Source organism: Oryctolagus cuniculus, chromosome 3 (genome assembly GCF_964237555.1).
Source record: "Oryctolagus cuniculus chromosome 3, mOryCun1.1, whole genome shotgun sequence".
Lineage (NCBI taxonomy): Eukaryota > Metazoa > Chordata > Mammalia > Lagomorpha > Leporidae > Oryctolagus > Oryctolagus cuniculus.
The window spans coordinates 121428694-121448728 of record NC_091434.1 but is presented as its reverse complement, the minus strand read 5'-3'; the positions used below and the strand labels follow the sequence as shown (position 1 = coordinate 121448728).

General features: G+C 60.6%; 3 protein-coding genes across 5 annotated transcripts in view; 2 read left to right on the top strand and 1 right to left on the bottom strand.

Moving 5' to 3' along the window:
* MYO7B (myosin VIIB) overlaps positions 1–1241 on the top strand; it is a gene marked incomplete in the record, with an annotated part of 71612 nt that extends 70371 nt beyond the window's left edge. Inside the window, 3 exon segments of the mRNA XM_070071046.1 lie at positions 85–168; positions 361–480; positions 911–1241. Coding sequence (XP_069927147.1) covers positions 85–168; positions 361–480; positions 911–1012 — 306 coding nt within the window.
* A 634-nt stretch (positions 1242–1875) lies between these two features.
* The window catches only part of LIMS2 (LIM zinc finger domain containing 2), a 34001-nt gene continuing 15841 nt past the window's right edge, over positions 1876–20035 (bottom strand). For all 3 annotated transcript variants that reach the window (XM_051849652.2, XM_051849651.2, XM_051849648.2), the window contains exons 2-10: positions 15603–15762; positions 13749–13815; positions 13447–13567; positions 5200–5349; positions 4561–4711; positions 3665–3757; positions 3452–3500; positions 3214–3289; positions 1876–2799 (exon numbers count right to left, since the gene is read on the bottom strand). In XM_051849652.2, the coding sequence (XP_051705612.2) occupies positions 2652–2799; positions 3214–3289; positions 3452–3500; positions 3665–3757; positions 4561–4711; positions 5200–5349; positions 13447–13567; positions 13749–13815; positions 15603–15758 (1011 nt within the window). In that variant the 5' untranslated portion in view covers positions 15759–15762 and the 3' untranslated portion in view covers positions 1876–2651. The remainder of the gene's footprint in view (positions 2800–3213; positions 3290–3451; positions 3501–3664; positions 3758–4560; positions 4712–5199; positions 5350–13446; positions 13568–13748; positions 13816–15602; positions 15763–20035) is intronic.
* Positions 7909–11774, top strand: GPR17 (G protein-coupled receptor 17). Its single transcript, XM_008258432.4, has 2 exons — positions 7909–8238; positions 9843–11774. Exon 2 carries the CDS (start codon positions 9874–9876, stop codon positions 10891–10893), a length of 1020 nt encoding a protein of 339 aa, XP_008256654.2. The 5' UTR covers positions 7909–8238; positions 9843–9873; the 3' UTR covers positions 10894–11774.

Sequence of the window (20035 nt, the reverse complement as noted above, 5' to 3'; positions counted from 1 at the left end):
GTGTGTGCACCCCAGGTGAGCTCCGGGGAGCTCCCAGGCTGGGCTGTGACCACGGTATCCGCTCCCCCCCTTTCCCGTCCCCAGCAAACCTCGGAGCCCTCCTATCCGGACATCATTCTCATTGCCATCAACCGACACGGGGTTCTGCTCATCCACCCCAAGACCAAGGTAGCAGCTGCAGGGCCTCAAGCAGGGCTGGGCTGGGGGCATCCACGGGAACCCTGGGACCCCAGCGCAGCTGAGGCTGGGGGCACCTGCTCCCAGATGTCACACCTGCCCTCATGTCCCCTCCCTCCCTACATACACACACACATAGGCCCTGGGTTCCAGGCCCCTGCCCACCTGTCTCTCTATCCCCAGGAGCTGCTCACCACCTACCCTTTCACCAAGATCTCCAGCTGGAGCAGCGGCAGCACCTACTTCCACATGGTGCTGGGGAGCCTGGGCCGGGGCAGCCGCCTGCTGTGCGAGACCTCTCTGGTGAGCCTAGCCCCAACTCAGCACCAGGAGGCGCTGGGGACTGCATTTCTGCCCTCACCCACTTGCTGCTGCCTGGCAAGCTGCTGCCCAGGAGGGCTCAGCAACCCAAGACCAGGCTGGTCCCACAGAGGCCTGGAGGGAGGCCAGGTGCATTCCCCAGGCGGGCAGGGAGGCGGCAACTCTGGTGGCAAGGCCGGGCTGTGGGGCTCCTGGTGCTGCCGGCCCGTGCTGAGGACAGAAGGAACCTCAGGCCCAGCGGGACAGGTGGCAATAGGGACCCTGCAGCAGGTGTCCCCCTCCCCTCGCCACCACACCCTGCCCAGTTGTGTTGTCCTGGCAGAGATGTTAGATACCACCAGGTCCCCAAGTCTAAGACCCCACCCGCCCTCCCTACAGCCACAGTCTCTGATCCCATCCTTTCCCTGTCCAGGGCTACAAGATGGACGACCTGATGACCTCATACGTGCAGCAGCTCCTAAGTGCTGTAAACAGACAGCGGGCCCCCGGGAACCCAGCCCTGGACAAACTCTAACAGGGATGCCGGCCACCCATCCAGCCACTGTTCCCCGCCAGGACCCAGGACCTGCCCACTCCATAGAATGCCGGCTCCCCTCGGCCCCTCTCTCTAGGGCACTGACCGTGGAGGCCAGAGCAGCTGGGGTGGGGCCAGGAGTCTCATGGCCCAGGGCCAAGGGTGGAGAGCTAAGAGGGGCCAACCCCCCACCCCAGAATGTTCAATAAAAACTCATGGAGCAACGAAAGTTGAGTGAAGGGTTGGATGGGCCATGGGGTCCTTGGTGGGCAGCAGGCCTGGGAGTTTTTGCCCAGAGAAACAGATTATGGCTGCCTTCTCCGGCAGTCACTTCTTTGGCCCTTGCTCCTGCCTCTTGGTTCCTCTCTGGGCCTCCCTTCCTCTCTTCCTGAGTCTCAGGCACAGGAGAGGGCGCTCACTGGCGACCCCTCCCCTTTCAAGCCTCCTGCACACCTGTTCTCCTCCCCACTGGGGTACCTGGGAGTGTGGAGCACCGGAGGGCCAGGGTGGAGGCCCAAGCCAGGACTGCCTGCTCTCGGGTCTCAGGTCTCATGCTAAGAACAGCCTGGGCCCCGGCCCTCCCTAGGCAGAGGCAGCCTAGGAGGCCTGGATGACTCCACTTCATTGATAGTTCTTATCCAAGCCCACCCCTGACTCTGCCTGCCAGGACAGGCCACACGGGCCTAAGGGACCATAGCTGGCCTTGACTCAGCGGTGTCTTGATGACAGCCTGGCCTGGACCAGGGCTGGGATGCACCTGAACTCTTTCATCTGCCATTTTGTATCTGCCCCTGAGCAGTGAGCAACACTTGGGCTGGGGTCCCCTGCCCCCTGCCGCCACAAACCATGCCAGGCCATTGTGCTGGTGTGAGACAGCCTTCATTGTGCAAGCGTGCACCCCAACGCCAGGTCTGCACCAGACATGGAGGAAGGGCCGTCCCTGGAAGGGGGAACACCACCCCTAACCCCACCACCTCCTGGCTCCTGGCCTCACCCAAAGCCTCCACACCAGCCCTGGAAGAGGAGGATCTGACATGGGGTAGGATTTCAGGACGATTGCCGGGTGACATAAGGGAGTGGGTCCTTGTCCCTCCAGCCGGTCTGTAGGTGGGAGGGGCAGGATGTGCTGGCCCAGGGTTGAGTGAGTGGTGAGGAATGGAGAAGGGGCCCCCAGAGGCCTCCATCTGTTATGGCCCTGGCTAGTGGGGCCCGAGGTGCACACAAGGGGACCACCCTGGGGAAAGGCATAGCTGTGGGTCAAGCCTGTGGCAGGTGGTTTGCTGAAGGCCAGGGGTGCAGGGAAAGTGGCTGTCGGGAGAGAGCCTCGTGGGACGTCCCACCTCCGGGACACAGGACAGAGGACAGAGGAGCCAGGCACCGGAGAGGAGACGCTGGAGCACTTGAAGATACGGGAAAAGAGGGAAGGACCTGGCGCACCGGGACAGAGAGAAGGGAGGGGCAGTCAACGGAGAAGTGGGAGGGAGGGACCCGGCAGCCAGGAAGGGGGAGGGGCTTAGAGGGGTGGGACCTGCATCCCGGAAGGGGAGGGGCTTTGGTGGAGGGCGGGCCCGGAAGCCCAAAAGGCGAAGAGCGCAGAAGAGGGCCGGTGGGGCGTAGCTGGCCGCAATCCCACAGGCCTTCAGGCCGAGTTGAGGTCCACGGCCTTGGGCTGGGCCTTGCGAGAGGTCAGCTCCGACAGCTTCTTCAGCCGCTTCTTCAGCTCCAGCGGGAACTTCTCATAGCACTTCTTGCACACGGGCTTCATGTCGAACTCCACAAACTTGTTCCTGCCAAGACGCCTGGCCTTCAGGACAGCCCCGTGCCCCACCGACCCTGACCCCAGCCAGCCGGACGACCTGAGGCCCTCCACGAGCCCCACCCACCTGCAGACCCAGCCCCACGGTTCCCTGGGGATGATGACCCTCTGGCCACCCTCCCTTCCACCAAAGCCTCCTCTGGCTCCCAGCTATCCCCAGGAAGCTGGCCGCCTCACCTCTCACAGCCCCAGCCATCGCACACCGGCCTTGGCTTCCTGATTCCTTTGTCGCTGCATATGCTGTTCCCTGGGCTGGAATGCCCTTCCTTCCCCAGAGCCCGGGGGCCCTTGTGGGTGTTATCCCTGGACCCCATTGCCCTGGGCTGTGTGTGTGGCATCCCCAGGTTGCCCAGGGCAGGCTGCCAGAAGGCAAGGCCTGACTTACTTGAGGGTGAGCTTGCTGTTGCAGGTGGAGCAGGAGAAGCAGTTCACACACCAGGCCTTGCTGAGGGCCGACACCACTGCAAGGGGAGACAGGGCTGAGCAGGCTCCGCCCAGGCAGCCAAGGGCCCAGCTGTGCAAAGCCTTGGCCAGCTGGGCTCGCAGCTGCAGGACTGCCAGCCCCCAGGAGTGCAGGCAGGCAGGGGCAGGGGAGGGAGGGGCTCAGGACACAGGGGCCTCACCATCGCCCTCGATCACGTGGCTGCAGTTATAGCAGACGTCCCCAAAGAGCTGTGGATGGAGTGGGCTGTCAGTGCAGGTGGCATCACAGCGGGAGTCCCCAGGGGGGCTGCCTGTTGCCCCCTCCTGCCCATCCAGCAGCTCCCTGAGTGGGGGAGACTCCCATGACCTGTCAGCCCCTTCTCAGACCAGTGTCCACTGTGTCCCAGCCCTACCTGGTTGTAGTGGGTCTCACAGTAGGCTAAGCCCTTCTTCTCATAGTGCCGGTGCCCCAGGAATGGCTTCTCACACTTGGCACAGACAAAATGCTGCAGGGAGAGAGGGCGGGTGGGCTGGGACACCAAGAGATGAGCAGCAGAGGCGGGGCAGGGCCGAGGGCTGATGCCTCCCTGGCTGAGCAATCTCTCCTCTAATGCATTCATGGTGACAGGGCATGTCACCTCCCCCCGCCCCCTCACAGAGCCAAGGAGCGCATGGTGCAGCGGCCCTCACAGGTGGGAGCCATCTGCTTAGTGTGGTGCCTCCTGCAGCTCCACTGTGAGCCCCTGGAGGATGGGTGAGGGGCAGGGGCAGGGGCTGGGGGCCAGGGCAGGACAGCCCACTGCCTCCTGTAAGGGGCCTCTCAAACGGGCCACCCAAGGCGTGGATGTGGACACAGCACTGGCCAGGCTGTCAGAAATGGGCAGCTCCTTCCCCGGGGTGTCTGTACGAGTATCAGAGCCCTCAGCGCCGGCATGAGTGCTCGGCTGACCCAGGTGTGCACACCTGAGGAGCTTGCCCACTCCACATCTACCTGGCCCTGAACACACCGAGCCCTGTCAACCACAACACCTGTGGGCCATCTGTCCCCAAGGTCTCCCCAACTTTGGAATCTTCTAGAATTGCCAGGAAAGTGGGGAAAGACTGTCCCTCCACCTGTGGGCTCAGGTCTCCTGTGGCCCACTGGGGTCCCTGGCCAAGTATAGTGGCATAGGGGTGCAACACTCAGAAGGGAGGTCCTCGCTGGGAGCCAGCATGGCCTGGGCTGGGGTGCACAGGGGATGCAGGGCCAGACTGTGGCCATGGGCCTAGGGACCCCCAACCTGAGGCTACGTGCCCGCCACTGGCTCACCTCCACGTGCCACTGCTTGCCCAAGGCGTTGACCACACGGCCCTCGATGGGCCGGCGGCAGGCCCCGCAGATGGGAACGCCCATCTTGTCGTGACACGGCAGGCAGTAGAGTTCACCCTTCAGCTCCCGAGCCTCGGCCGTCAGCTCCTTCCTGGAAGACAGCACAGAGCCCCCAGGTGCCGCCCCTGCCCCAGCCACTGTGACAGGCCCCTCTGTGTCCCCCCGCAGTCCCCCCCATGCAGAGCAGAGCTGGCGGCTCCCTCTGATCTGTGCTATCCTTGGAGACTTCCTGTGAGTGCCCCCAGAAGGGGCGAGGCCTTGTGCAAGCGCAGCCTGTGTTGTACCGCAGGAGCCCTCTGAGAAGAAGGCCTGTTCTCAGCTGGACAGGATGGCTGGGACAGGCAGAGAGAGAGGGGTGGGGGGGCAGGGGCACTTCTCTCTGCCCCTGCCAGCCCCTTCATTGTCCCTGCCATCCAGGTACCCAGGACCGAGCCCCAAGGGAAGGAGCTTCCTGCCACTGGGCCCACCCTGTCCCCGCTCCCTCCAATGCACCGCCCCTCTCCGCCCAGCTCGCCTCTCCTGCCCATCACGGCCCTGGCTCCCTCTGGGTGACGCAGTGGCTCTCCTGCCAGCACCTACCCGCAGTGGGTGCAGCTGAAGTGGTCCGGGTGGTAGGCATCATTCTTGAACATGAGGGGTTGCTCGTCGATGACCAGGTGGCACCGCTGACAGATGTACTTGCCCAGGCCCTTGGCCTTCTCACGGTTGTGGCACGGGCGGCACAGGTGCCTGGAAGGGCGAGGGCAGGTATTAGGGGCAGAGGGCTCCCTCCCCCAAAATAGCCCTGGCACCTCTGGGAGAACAGAGTCCCACTCTCCCTACCCCCGCCCCGCCCCCTTCCTGGGCCTAGGACACTGGAATGGAACAGCTTCTGACTGATACGTGATGAACTATCAGTTTGTCCTTTTCTCAATGTCTTTGAACACATGCACAGAGACTACAGAGGATGCCAGCCCGGCAAATCCACTGTGCTGGGGGCTGCGTGGCCGCCGAGTGAGTGCAGGGAGGGGGTCTGGCTCCCCCACTTCCTTCGGGGTCTGCCGGATGAAGAGGGGCCCTGGCCTGCATAGGAGCTTTCTGTCTCCAAGACAAGAGCTGCTGTGTCACACGCAGGCCCCCCAAACCCTGCAGCGGTCGCTACAGAGTCTTTTTTGTGACACTCTCTGAGTCATTTCTGATGCTACTCCCTGCCTTGGGCAAACAGCTGTGGTCTCTGCTGACAGTGAGATCAACATGGTATCTGTTTCCTGGGTGGCAAGCATTGAGAACCAGGATCCCTAAGCAAAGAGGCACAAAGGCCGGCATCCAACACCCCTGGTTCCCCGATCCCCACCTGCTGCCCCCATCTGATGCATTGGGGCCCTCCCTTCCCAGGCCCCCAACCCACAGGGAAGCACCCCCCCCACACACACACACACACCTCTCACCAGCCTCCACAAAGACCTGACACCAGGCCTTGGCCCCTTCTACGGAGAATTTGACACAAGAGATGGACGCTCAGATTCCAGATCCTTCATCATCAGGTGATGGATTCAGATGCCAGGGCGGCCAACTCAGCTCCCCAGCACCTGCTACCTCTGAGTCTGGACCCCACCCCATTCTGCACTGCTTTCCTTTTGCTCTGAGCATCTCTCTGCCCCAGTCGGCATACAGGACAAGGGGTCCAGTAGCCACTCGCTAAGCTGCCGATGGGCTCCCAGCTGTGCCCGCTGGACCACCATGCCTCCCACTCCTGCACCCTCCTCTCTGGAGCCCCTCTCTGCCCAGCTCGCTGTCAACATGAGTGAGAACGCACAGGAGAACTGAAAGGCAGTAGCCATCGGTCTCCTGGCCTCATGTCTGCTGGCTGACCTTCTCTCTACTCTGCAGTGGGCAGCAGATGTGGCCTGTGGCTTGCCACTTTCCTCAGTACGCTCCCTGAAGCCCAACCTCACCCGACACCATCCGGGCCACTTCCACAGCTGAGTGGTTCCGTCCGGCCAGCCCCTGTGGCTAGCTGCACCCCTCCCCCCCGCCTCCCACGTGCCTGTTTCTCTATCAGCATCCACGCCCCCATTCCCAGTGTTGATGACTGTCCCTTAGCTTTAAGACATTAAACATAAACATTCCGTCCATATGGGAAAGTGTTTGTTTCCAAGCTAAAGAGATAATTGGCTCGACTCCCCAGATTCTGTTGCAGTGGTCAAGGCTCTTGCTGCCTCCATCAGCGGACACCCCAATAATAAAAGTCTGTGAGCTCAGAAATACCAGGGTCAGAGCAGCCCAATCCAAACACCCAACTCACGCTTCCAAGCAGACAGCCACCACCGGGGTGCACCAGGAGAGAGGCACGTGCCCAGCCCAGACACCTGCACACCCCACAGGCCCCCAGGCAAGACAAGACGCCGAGTCTCTTGAAGGAACTCCAGCTGGGATGAGGCTTCTCCACAGTCCTGACCCCAGCCCGCCCCAGCTCTAATGGGGACTTTCAAAAAAATTTTTTTTAGGGAAGCACATGCATGCACACACACACACACACACACACAGAGCGAGTCCTGGCTGTGCTGCCACCTAGTGTTTGCCTGGAGTGAGTCATGTCATCTCTCGGAGCCTCAGTCTTCTTGTCTGCCAAGTGGGCACAGGCTTACGTGGAAAGACAAAGTGGAGATGGTGCCCCTGACGGGCATCCCCCAAACACCTACCACATACAGCTGCAAGTGCTCTCACTAAGAACTAAGAGCTTTCAAAGTAGGAATGCCACTTTGGATCTCCAAGTTACTGACTGAGCACTTGCAGAGAGAAACAAGCTTGGCCCAGTCCGTCCTGGGAGTGGGCACCCCAGGAGGAGTCCCGGGGTTGGTGGCCAGTGGCAGCCGTGGCTGTCCTGTGCAGAGGAGGAGCCTCCTAGGCGAGGGCCAGGCCCCAGGCTGAGCCACGTCCTCTGCAGGGCAGACAGCAACCCATTATGATGTGTCCTGCAGCTGTGTCCCGCTCCCGATAAAAGCGGTGATTTATTCCACACGCCTGAGCAGGGCCTAATTATACGGGGCAGGACACAAGGACCCTACAGCAAGTGTCCTGAAAGAGTCCCCTCTCATTTGGCCGAACGAGATCCCCCAGCCTCCCACCCTCCACATTCACAAGACCCCCCCCCACTCCCGACGTCCTCCGCTCCCACCCCCAGCGCGGGCTGGGGAGCAGGGGCCTGTTGCTGTGGCAGCCAGCCCCTCACCGCCCCCCTCTGTAAGAAATCATCCTCTTGTGAAATGCCCTGTTGTGTCTCAGTCTCAGGCAGAACCCCCCGCCCGGCCCTCGCCCACTCCCAGGCTCCCAAGACAGCCATACACTCAGCCTCTATGACGCTCTGTGGCTAGGCTGGAGGGGGAGGCACGCCGGCTAGGGACACACTGGAATATTCACGGTCCCCGTGGCGGCACAGGCAAGCCCCCCACAAGGGACCCCTCAGGAATGAAGCAGCCTTTCAGGGCTAGAGGGTCTGCAGCCTCCCCTCCTCTCCTTAAATAGCCAACCTTCCACCCACAGCGGCACGGAGACCACGGCCAGCGCCAACACCCACTGGCTGCAGCTCACCTGCCAGCCCCAGAAGCCTGCCCCCACCTCCAGGACCAGCTGGGAGAGGTAAGGGACAGAGCTGGGCTGGGCATGGGAAAACAGAGCAGGGCAGCCTTGCTCGGCGTGGTGTTGATAGGATGCCTTTTGTCTCCATCTCACTGATAATGGGATGACCTGTAAGCACTGGCCACAGTCTGACCTCACAGCAGCCCACAGGGAATGCACCTGTCCCCCTGCTGGGGACTACAGAGGGCAAGAGGCCAGTCCATAGTCCCACGCTGCGACTGACCATCTATTGGGATCCAGGCCACCAGCCGAGGCCACCATATGTGCCTGCCACCAGGCACAAGGAGGAGCTGGGAGCAGGGCTCAGCCAGGGAGGAACAGGTGCCCAGTGCTGCCGCCTCACCACAGCACAGCACCACGGTCCCTCCACCGAGGTGCAAGCCCAGTCCCCTGAGGCCACTACACCCACAGCACTGAGATCCATCACTGCCAGACACCCAGGCAGAGATACTCGCCCCAGTCTGAGCAGAGAACAGAGAGCGCCTCGGGGAAGCCGGGAGCCCAGGCAGGCGCTGGCAAAGGACTACAGAGCGTGAGGCAGGGGCCGATCTCAGACCAAATGGCAAAGTCAGTCTCACAACTCTTGGAATGGAGTGCAGGCAGTGGGGAGGGGACTGTGGAGGGAGAGGTCCCAGCAAAACAGAACAGCACACACTCCATGGCAGCCAAGCCCACACCCTTCCTGCCCCCTGCTCCTCCCTGGGTCTGTGGCTGCCCCTGTGCCTTGAAGATATCAGCTGCCCAGATTCAGGACTGCCAGACTGGGTCCCCAAATAGGGAGAGGGCTGGGGGTCTTGGCCGTGCCTGATGAGGCCTGGTGGGAAGTGCAGCTGTCACAGACACACAGCAGGGACAGCCAGCCCTGCCTCCTCTACTGATGGGGGTGCCAAGCCTCCCACATGTCCTCAGAGTGGTCCACCTCACCCTCATGCCCACTCAGCCCTACACCACCTGCGGTACCCTGAGGCAGCCCTGCAGAAGGTGTGATCCATCATTCACAGGAGGGGAAACTGAGGCTGGAGGAAGGGTGTGAAGAGAACTTGCTCCAGGAAGATCCTCGGTGGCTTAGTGCAGAGCCTGGCTCGCCCAGGTGAGGAACCTACCTCTCCATTGGCTGGGCTCTGCCTTCCCACTGCTGTCTGTGATGGGTGGGTAGACAGGTAGGGTGCAGGCTTCTCTCCCTGTGACCCCTCTCACCCCTGAAGGAGCCAGGCTGAAGCCCACTGGCAATCTTAGGGATGAGAAGGCGGGGCTGACCTGTCCTGTGTGCTGGTCCCTCCTGGCTCCTGCCCACAACCCAACATCCAGGCCTGGGTCAGGCTATAGAGCTGATAGGCTCCAAGCACTGGGCTGTTAGGAACAGATCCCACCCACCCACCTGCCCACCTGTCAGGAATGGGGTTCAGGGGCCAGCCTCTGCCCCTCAGCTTACCTGGAAGGCAGGACAACATTATGTGTGGCCCCCTTCACCCTCCAGAGCCTCACACAGACAGGCTCCCACTGTCCCATGGAGGCAGTGCTACAGGCATCAGAGGGTGCTCTCTCCTCTGGACTCTGGACTTAGGTGACACTTCTCCTGTCATGTGTGTGCTTGTCCCCTCCAGGCTCATCCCGGGCTCTGCCTCCAGCCACAGCATGAATGGGCTCGAGGCCGCCTCCCCAAGTCTGACCATCAATGCGTCCCTGGCTGCCCCTGGGGAATGCGGGCACGAGACGCCGCTGGAGAACATGTTGTTCGCCTGCTTCTACCTCTTGGACTTCATCCTGGCCTTCGTGGGCAATGCGCTGGCTCTGTGGCTCTTCATCCGGGACCACAAGTCGGGCACCCCGGCCAACGTGTTCCTCATGCACCTGGCCGTAGCTGACCTGTCCTGCGTGCTGGTCCTGCCCACCCGCCTCGTCTACCACTTCTCCGGGAACCACTGGCCCTTTGGGGAGATCCCGTGCCGGCTCACTGGCTTCCTCTTCTACCTCAACATGTACGCCAGCATCTACTTCCTCACCTGCATCAGCGCTGACCGCTTCCTGGCCATTGTGCACCCGGTCAAGTCCCTGAAGCTGCGCCGGCCGCTATACGCTCACCTGGCTTGCGCCTTCCTGTGGGTGGTGGTGGCCGTGGCCATGGCCCCACTGCTGGTGAGCCCGCAGACCGTGCAGACCAACGGCACAGTCGTCTGCCTGCAGCTGTACCGGGAGAAGGCCTCACACCACGCCCTTGTGTCCCTGGCTGTGGCCTTCACCTTCCCCTTTGTCACTACAGTCACATGCTACCTGCTGATCATCCGCAGCCTGCGCCAGGGCCCCCGCGTGGAGAAGCGTCTCAAGAACAAGGCGGTGCGCATGATCGCCATGGTGCTGGCCATCTTCCTGGTCTGTTTTGTGCCCTATCACGTCCACCGCTCTGTCTATGTGCTGCACTACCGGGACGGCCGGGCCACCTGCACGGCCCAGCGCATCCTGGCGCTGGGGAACCGCATCACCTCCTGCCTCACCAGCCTCAATGGGGCCCTGGACCCCGTCATGTACTTCTTTGTGGCTGAGAAGTTCCGCCATGCCCTGTGCAACCTGCTGTGTGGGAAAAGGCCCATGGGCCCGCCCCCTAGCTTCGAAGGGAAAACCAACGAGAGCTCACTGAGTGCCAGGTCCGAGCTGTGAGCCGGGAGTTCACAGCATCGCCCCCACCCCAGCGGGGGAGGCCAGCTGCAGGCTGCCTCGGAGGACACCTCCTCCCAGAATTCTCAGCAGGGCCCCTGCCCTCTCTGCCTCCCAGGTCTGAACTGCAAGGTCACCCAGCACAGGGCACAAGGAAGAAACCAGCAACAGGGATGGATCAGCCACCCCTCCACAGGGGCTGGGTTGCGGCTCCAGCTCCAAGACATTCAGTGACCTCACCCTCAGGAAGAGAGCGAGGAGGCCAGAGGGACACTCCCTGGACAATGAGGGTCTTTCTTCCCCGCAGAGGCTCCCCGTCTCCTTCCCAAGACAGACCAGCACAGTGCAAAACTCTGCAGAAAGAACCCTGCGGGCAGCCCAGCAAAAGACAGACTTGGGGACGGCAGTGGGGGTGGGGCATGGCGGGGAGGGTGGGAGGGTTGTCTAAATATTTCCTTCGAAGCACAAGGTACCCCGGGGTTCCTCTGTGCTGCCCCTGACAAAAGGCTCCTGGCTGAGTGTCGGGGACACGGACTACAGGTCACAGGCAGAGGAACGCCGGGTGACGTCCACACACATCTGCTCCGCTCTGGATCCTAGTTCCCTGCTGTCGGCCCAAGTCCAACCCTGACAATCCCCACAGCATCTCAGCAGGCACCCGGTCGCTCCCGGGGCCCCAGGCAGGTTCACAGTGCTTATGGGCAATCACGGGGAGCCGATCTCGGGTGAGCAGCAGGGAATGAACCTGTCTCCCACTAACCCTGCCCTGGCAGGGGCGTCCTGAGCCCCACTCCCTCCAAGGGGCCTCTGCCGGCCTTGCGTCACCCTAACACATCCTCTTGTGTGCTTGTTTGTAGCAATCATAAACATAACCGTAGCTTTAAGACGGCGAAGCTCACTATGTTTGGTCAACATGGAACAGCTCTTCCCTTCCATTCAGAGCAGGGGTCAGGGGGCAGAGATGAGGTCAGCACAGGCTCCGTCACTGTGGATCCAGCAGCCGCAGCCCCTCTGTCCCAGGCAGACTCTGAGGTTCTGCGCCATGGACTCCAAGAGCCAGCCTGGCCGGTGGGGGCTCCAGGCAGGGATCTCACCCACTCCAGCTGCACCTGCCCCCGCCATCACAGCTCCTGTACTTTTCTATCCAAAGCATGTGCAGCCTCTCACAGATCCTCCCAATTAGCCTGTGGGGCAGTGGTCCCATGCAAGCCGAGCTTGGGAAGGGGACAGCGCTTGCTTCCGGCACACACTGGGTAGTGACCTTGCTGATCAGCTCTGGACCCCCAGTGCTGTCCCTCAGCCTCTCATTCAGGCAACCTGCTAGGTGCCAGGTACTGCGCCAGCCCTGCAGATCCCAAGACAGGCACAAGGCCCTGTGGAGCAGCAGATGAACAGAATCAGTGCTGATCATCTCAGGAAGGGACACAGAGCTGCTACAGCATACTACCAAGAGCCCAGGCGGGAAAGGGTGGGGCAGCCAGACAGACAGCTCAGAGGCGGGGTGGGGGTGGGGTCCTCTGGGAGGCGGGGCTGCCTTTTCTAACAGGGGACAGACAGATAAGCAGACTTGATTGTCAGAACAAAACAATCACAGTTCAGCATGGGACCCATGGCATCCGGGACATCTGGTAGACCCCACATGGTGCAGGCACACAGGTGACTGAGAACCTCAAGGGAGAGGGCGAGGTGGGCCCCTGCACTGTCCAGATGTGCAGCCATGTAGGGCTCTGTCTTCAAGGCAGATGTGAGGGCCCAGCACAGCCTCACCATGGAGAGGCAGGTGGAGAAACGTGAGTGCAAGAGGGAGCACGAGGTGCACCTGCAAAGCCAGAGGAACCCCCACAGCAGGGGATGGGCACTATGGTGATTGCCGTGGAGAGATCCAGGGGAGGCCCTGGCCAGGTGGATAGTCCGGGTTGGTGGGAGCACAGGGGAAGAGGTGGCAGGTGAGCTAGTCAGGGCTGCAGGCGCCCCAGCTGTGGGAGATGTAGCTGCAAGCTCTGCACCAAGCCTGGAGATAGGGAGAGAGAAGGTGGTGGCGACGGCTCGGAGGTGAGCAGGGAGACAGTTCTAGATGGGCAGAGGGTGCAGGTGCTGGGGGCCCCCAGAGCTGGTCTCCAGTGAAGTGGGGGTGAGGCCATAGGCGATGGGGCAGGACCAGGGAAAAAGAGGAACTTGGAGGGCACAACTGCAGGTCGCGGCCTCCCTGAGTTCAGACTAAACCAGTGCAGTCAGGCTGGGTGGCTCCTCTCCAGCAGCCCTCGGCTGCATGGGTGCAGGCGGGAAGCGTGCTTAGTGGGTGTCGGCGGGAGGGGCTGGCCGAGGCAGCACCGGCTCAGCCTGGAGCTCCGCACTGGTCACTGCCGGCCGCTGCTCCTGCTTGGCTGATTTCCTCCTTGGTACCCACGGGCTGTGAGCCTGGGGAGGGTCGTGCCTCACGCCTCACTCTCCAGTCTCGGCTCCCGAGGGACACAAGCAGGGACGGCGGCCACCTCAGGATGGGTGGCCACTGGGGAACAGGCGCCCCTTCTGTCTGCCCAGGCCTCAGCGCCTCACCTGCCCGCATTTTTCACGAAGCCCAGGTCAGCCAGCTCCACGTCACACAGCTCACAGCGGAAGCAGCCGGGGTGCCAGTTGCTGTTCATGGCCTTGATGACACGGCCAATGATGAACTCACCTGGAAAGGGACGGATCCCCGCTTACAGGCAAGGCACGTCCCTCCCCGCCCCCGCCCCAGCCATGGCCATAGTGTCCTCACACCCTCCTGTGGCACGGGAAGGCAGTGCCTGCAAGGGGCCTGGTGCTCAGAGAGACAGGACCCCAGTGCCCCCACCTCCCCCACCCTCCCCTGCACTTACCGCAGGATCCACAGCACGGAGCAAACAGCATCTGGAAATCGTGCTCACAATACTTCCGGCCTTCGAACTGCAAATACGGCCACAGAGAGAGGTCAAGCGAAGTCCCCGCCATTCCCACGAGCTGCCCTGGGCCTCCGTGGGACCACACGTGACCACAGAGGTCGAAACACCAAGAAGAGGATGCTGGAGGCCGCTGGAGCAGAGGACCGGCCCCTGGGGTGGGGCGGGTGCACAGGGAGGGCCTGGGACGCAGCAGCAGAGGTCAGCGGGGCCAGCTCTCCAGGGACTTGGCCTTGGTGCAGAGAGCAGGCCGGGGGGGGGGCACGGGCTTCAGCTGGGAGGGGTTAGGTCAAGTGTGACTTGTATGTGGCACCTTGCCCTACTTCCTGTGACTCCCCTGTGGGAAGTCCACTGGCCCCAAGGCCGGATAAGACCCAGGGAGAGGAGTCAGAAGGAGGGAACCCAGGAAGGCCCAGGGGTGGGAGTGCAATAGGAACCCCCGGTCCTGCAGCCAGAAGCAGCCAGTGTGGACACCACAGCAGCCATGGTCCTCTGCCTTCCTCTCTCATAACAATGGAATTAGCTTTCTTAAAATCTTGGTTTTTCTTGTTCTCTACCATGAGGGTCTTGGGGTTGGTGTTATGGTGTATCAGGTTAAGATGCCACTTGCAATGCTGCCATCCCATATCGGAGTGCCAGGCTGTTTCCCTTCCTATCCAGCTCCCTGCTAACGCACCTAGGAAAGCAGAAGAAGATGGTCCAAGTGCTTGGGTCCCTGCCACCTACATGGGAGACCAGGATGGAGTTCCAAGACTCCTGGCCTCAGCCTGGCCCAGCCTTGGCCATTGCAGCCATTTGGGGAATGAACCAGCAGGTGGAAGATTCTCTCTCCTCTCTCTCTCTCTCTCTCTCTCCCCCTTTCAAACAAATAAATAAATCTTTAAAAAAAAAAATCTTGCTAGGCTACAACTAGATACAACCCTATGCGGTAACCTGCAAAGGCAGCCAAAGTTTAAATTCATTCAGTGACAAATGAATGAATTTATTCCTTGTCCAGGCACGTGACTGCCCCCCTGCTGCCCCTGCCTTGGCCAGCATCACTCAGGAGGCTGGAAGTCTGGCCAGCTCAGCAGCAGCCACCACAGATAGTGTGCAGAAACCTCAGGAGCAAAGATAATTGTGAGTAGAGCAAAAGAAGTAGGAAGCGGCCACGTTGGAGTGTGTGCTATCACTGTCCATTCACATGCTTTTTAATAATGGCTGCTTCAAAACTTGCTTGCATGACTGTTGGAGTCTGTTTTGCCAAAGATTGTTTATTTGAAAGAGTGACAGATCTTCCATCCACTGGTTTACTCCCCCAAATGCCCACAACAGCCAGGGCTGGGCCACATTGAAACCAGGAAGCCAGGAACTACATCCGGATCCCCCACATGGGAGGCAGGGGCCCAAGTACTTGGGCCGCCATCCACTGCTTCCCAAGTGCGTGATTCGAGAAGGCTGGGACTGGATCTGGCACTCAAACACGGGTCTCGGGCGCCCCCAAGCGGTGGCTTACCCCACTGCGCCGCAACACCTGCCCTGATTGGTGATTTACGGTGTTGCTCCTATGAGCCGGCATGGGCCACTCCCCTCCCTTCGCTTTCATCCGGATATTGCAACAGTGACTTCCTCACGCTCCCCATAGGCAGTCTTCAATACCCTAGCAGCAGCACCAGCAGAGGCAAAGCCAAGATCACGGCCCTGGGCCCGGCTGCAGGATCCCAGAAAGCAGATTCTGAGCTGGGTCTGAGAAGGAAGCCCGGATCCGGGTCCCCGTCGCCCCCTGGCCCCGGCCCCCGCCCGGAGCATCCTCACCTCGTAGAAGAGCCCCTCCGGGAAGGGCCGGAAGCACTGGGCGCACACGAAGCAGTGCTCGTGGAAGAGCTCTCCGTTGCTGTTGACGATGCGCTCGGCTGGGGCGAACCGGGCCTGGCAGCGCTGGCACACGGCGTTGGCCAGGGCATCCGACATGTTGCTGGGGAGGGGAGAGGAGGAAGTGTAGTCAGCATTGGGAGGGCTGTGATTGCTCCACGGATACACTCCGTTTATAAAAGGTGACGTCCATGTGGGGCTGGCGCTGTGGGGCAGCGGGTTAAGCCTCTGCAGCACCGGCATCCTACATGGGCACCACCTGCAGTTCGAATTCTGGCTGCTTCAGTTCGGATCCAGCTCCCTGCTAATGCTCCTAGGAAAGCAGCAGATGATGGCCCAGGTGCTTGGGCCCCTGCTCACACATGGGAGACCTGGATGAAGTTCCAGGCTTCTGGCTTCAATCTGGCCCAGCCTCAAGTGTTGTAGTCCACTTTGGGAGTGACGGAACATCAACACCTCATTCTCTCTCCCTGTAATTCTGCCTTTCAAATAAATAAAATGTCTTTTTTTTTTTTTGACAGGCAGAGTGGACAGTGAGAGAGAGAGAGAGACAGAGAGAAAGGTCTTCCTTTGCCGTTGGTTCACCCTCCAATGGCCGCCGCAGCCGGCGCGCTGCGGCCCGCGCACCGCGCTGATCCGATGGCAGGAGCCAGGAGCCAGGTGCTTTGCCTGGTCTCCCATGGGGTGCAGGGCCCAAGCACCTGGGCCATCCTCCACTGCACTCCCTGGCCACACAGAGGGCTGGCCTAGAAGAGGGGCAACCGGGACAGAATCCGGCGCCCCGACCGGGACTAGAACCCGGTGTGCCGGCGCCGCTAGGTGGAGGATTAGCCTAGTGAGCCGCGGCGCCGGCCAATAAAATGTCTTTTTAAAAAAAGACAATGAAATGAGAGGCTAGTTGCCTGCATTGATAGTTTATGTGGTGTCTGTGTGTTGAAGTCATGCACAGTACCTCAGAAAGATGTGCAGGTGTTGCCTGTTAAACAAACAAACCTTTTAAAAAATATCTTCCATCCGTTGGTTCACTCCCAAAATGATTGCAGTGCCTGGGGCTGGACAAAACCAGGAGCCAGGATCTTCAACTGGGTCTTCCACGTGGATGCAGGGGCCCAGCACTTGGGCTTCTTCCCCAGGTGCATTAGCAGGGAGCTGGATTGGAAGTGGAGCAGCCAGGACTTGAACCAGTGCCCACATGGAATGCTGACACTGTAGCCAGCAGGTTTACTCTCTATGCCACAATGCCAGCCACAAACTTTTTAATAAGAATCAATAAATGGGGCCGGCTCTGTGGCATGTAGCAGGTAAAACCACCGCCTGCAGTGCCAGCATCCCATATGGACGCCAGTTCGAGTCTCGGCACTCCACTTCTGATCCAGCTCTCTGCTATGGCCTGGGAAAACAGCAGAAGATGGCCCAAGTCTTTGGGCCCCTGCACTCGTGTGGGAGACCCAGAAGAGACTCCTGGCTCCTGGCTTCAGATCAGCTCAGCTCTGTCATTACAGCCATTTGGGGGAGTGAACCAGCATATGGAAGACCTCTCTCTCTCTCTCTCTCTCTCTCTCTCTCCCCCCATGCCTCTGCCTCTCTGTAACTCTGCCTTTCAAATAAACAAATAAATATTTTTAAAAAAAGAATCAATAAATGCTTAAGTTAAAATGTTTTACGGGGTAAGGAAAATCTCTTGCCACCTGCAGTGGCCTTGGCACTACAGAGGATCCAGCTACACAAGGCTGGGGCCCTGCCAACTGACCGCCCAGCCCAGCTGCACACACACACATACACACTACTACTGTGTGCATGTGACCATGTTCTGTGCCAGCGGGCCCAGGGGCTGCAGTGTGCATTCCCAGAAGGCACCACGCAAGTCCAATGTAGCAAACAGGCTGAGGCCCCCAGCATGTGCCAGCCCCTTGCACAGCCCCCTGAGCACGTCCACAAGGGTCAGGCACACGGCTGCGCAGTGAGGCCTCAGCTCAGAGGCTCTCACTCACTTGCCTCCAGGCTCTGGCTCCCAGCTATGAACAAAACAGCCATGATCCAAGCTGTGGCCACGAGTCGTAGACTGAGATGACACACAGCAGCCGAGCACAGGGAGGCCTGCCAAGGGTGGTGCCATGGCTGCCAATGTCACTGCTCCGTCTTCACAGTGCTGGGCCCTCTCTTGAGTGTCAGTGGCCATCTCAGCTCCCTGTGCCTCCTGCCACCCCTTACCCCGGGGACCTGTCCCCTAGGGGACTCCCGGGTACAGAGCATCATCCAGGCAGGTACAAGTGGATGGCTGCTATTCAAGCCCAGAGGCAACCCTGTGGATGCTGCCATTGTCGACGTCTTCCACAGGAGGGACCTAAGACTCAGAGAGGTTAAGCACCTGTTCAAGCTCACACAGCAGGTAGCAGAGTCCAGATGTGACCCTGGACCGGTCAGACCCCAGTGGTTCCTTCTACTGCATCATATGCCAGTTCAAACCAACTGCAGCCAGGAACCTGGAACCTCCTCACCACAGAGAAGGCAAGATGGTGACACTGGGGAGGGGGCAAGAAAGCAGCAAAAGCCCCTCTTCCACTCGGGGCAGCGGGCAGTCCCCAGGGTAAGAGGTGGGTTTCTCTAGGAGGCGTGGGATCCAAACTGAACCACAGGACAAATCCCACAGAGCCAGGCCCACACTCACTCCAGCCCAGGGGACCTGAGACACAGCCAGGAGAAGGCCTGCAGGACTCAGAAGGGTTGGGACGTGGCCCCACACACATAGCCAACCAAGTCCTGACGCCCACATCTTTTGCCGAGAAGGGCAGCAACCAGGCCCTGTCTCAAGTGTCAACTCCAATGGTTAGGTTGTGGCTGCCTGGGAGGCCGGGTGGAGGATTGTGGGGCCCAGCTAAGAGTGATGCGATCGCTTAGTAATGTCTGCCTTGGGCGTAATCTAGTACATGCATGACATGCTGAAAACAACTTCTGGGCCTGTTCTGCCTCTGGGGACTGAATCCCAAGAATGTTTGAGTGTGGGCCTTGTACGGTTGCCTTCCTGCAGCCGTGGCTTGGGCAGGGCTAGGGTGTCAGCCATAGGGCAGGGGTAGAGGATGCACCCAGGCGTGTGGGCGCTGAGGGGGGCTGCCTTTCAGTTCTGCTGTGACCGTGGGTGAGGGGTCTTAGAGGATCGCTGCTATGTGCACACTGGCAGCTGGACAGGGTCCCAGGCAGGCTGTCCATCGTTCTGTGCTTAGAGCTCCACACGTCTGTGTGCTGGCCTACGTGTGTGCCTCAGCTCACCCTCAGCTGTGTCTTAGGGACCAAAGCCACCTGCTGGTAGGCCCGAAGTGGGGATGGTGACAGCTGGGGTCACGAAGAGGCCGAGACAAACGAAAGGGAAGCTCGACACCCAGCAAGCCACGCCCCGGTCGCCACCAGCTCCCTGCCAGGCAGCCCATCGGGACTACAGACCCAGAGTCACCCTCGAGGGCAGGGCTGGACGCCGTTAGCACAGGCAGCATTTCCTTCCCGGAGGACACCGGGCGCCATCTCCCCCAGGGCACACACCCGAGGTGGCAGGGCTGACGTTCCAGTGGCTGAACGCTCCCCGGCCTGGAAGGCTCAGAAATCAACAGGAAATCCTGTGACCCTCGGCCTGGAATTCCCCTGATTCCAAGGACTTGGAAAATGCAGTCACGTTAAGGACTCAGGTCCCGCCCTGATCTTTTGGAACACAGCTCTCATCCAGAGCACATAGCACGGCCCATGCACCATCCTGCCCCTCTAAGACCCCCTGCGGACCCCTAGCCTCTGCCCCCATGTGCCCCTCCCTCTGTGGTCTCCAGTGGGGCTGGCTCCGCTCCCACCCTGCAGGTGCTGCAGGACAGCTGTGCCTGCCCCTCTGCAGTGACTGTCGCTCCTTACCACAACTCTCCCAGTTACTCCATGGGACTGCTATCAGGGCCCTAACAGCAGCTGGCCACACCTCTCTCCTCCCTCCACCTTCAAACACACCCAGCAACCAACCCCGAGCCAGAGGGGCTACCCTTAATCAGCCTCTGTCTAGTTACTGGCTGGGTCCCTGGGTGCCTCTGGTCAAGGATCTTACTCCCTGTCCACCCCCCCAACCCAACGCACACCATGCCTCACACAGCCCTGGTGTAGACAGGCAGAGACAAGCCCCCGCCATGTCCACTGCCCGCCCCAGCTCAAATCTCCACGGGCAGCTCCGTGATGGGCTCCGAAGCTGCGTCCCCACACAGCCTGCTCTAGAACATGGAGAACATTCCAACCTATTAGCAAGGGCGGAGGGATGGATCTGGGCACTCTCAGGGAAACACCAGCCGTCTCCTGCCAGAGAGGGAGGGAGAGAGAGAGGCGGGCGGCACGGAGCTGGGTGGAGGATGAAC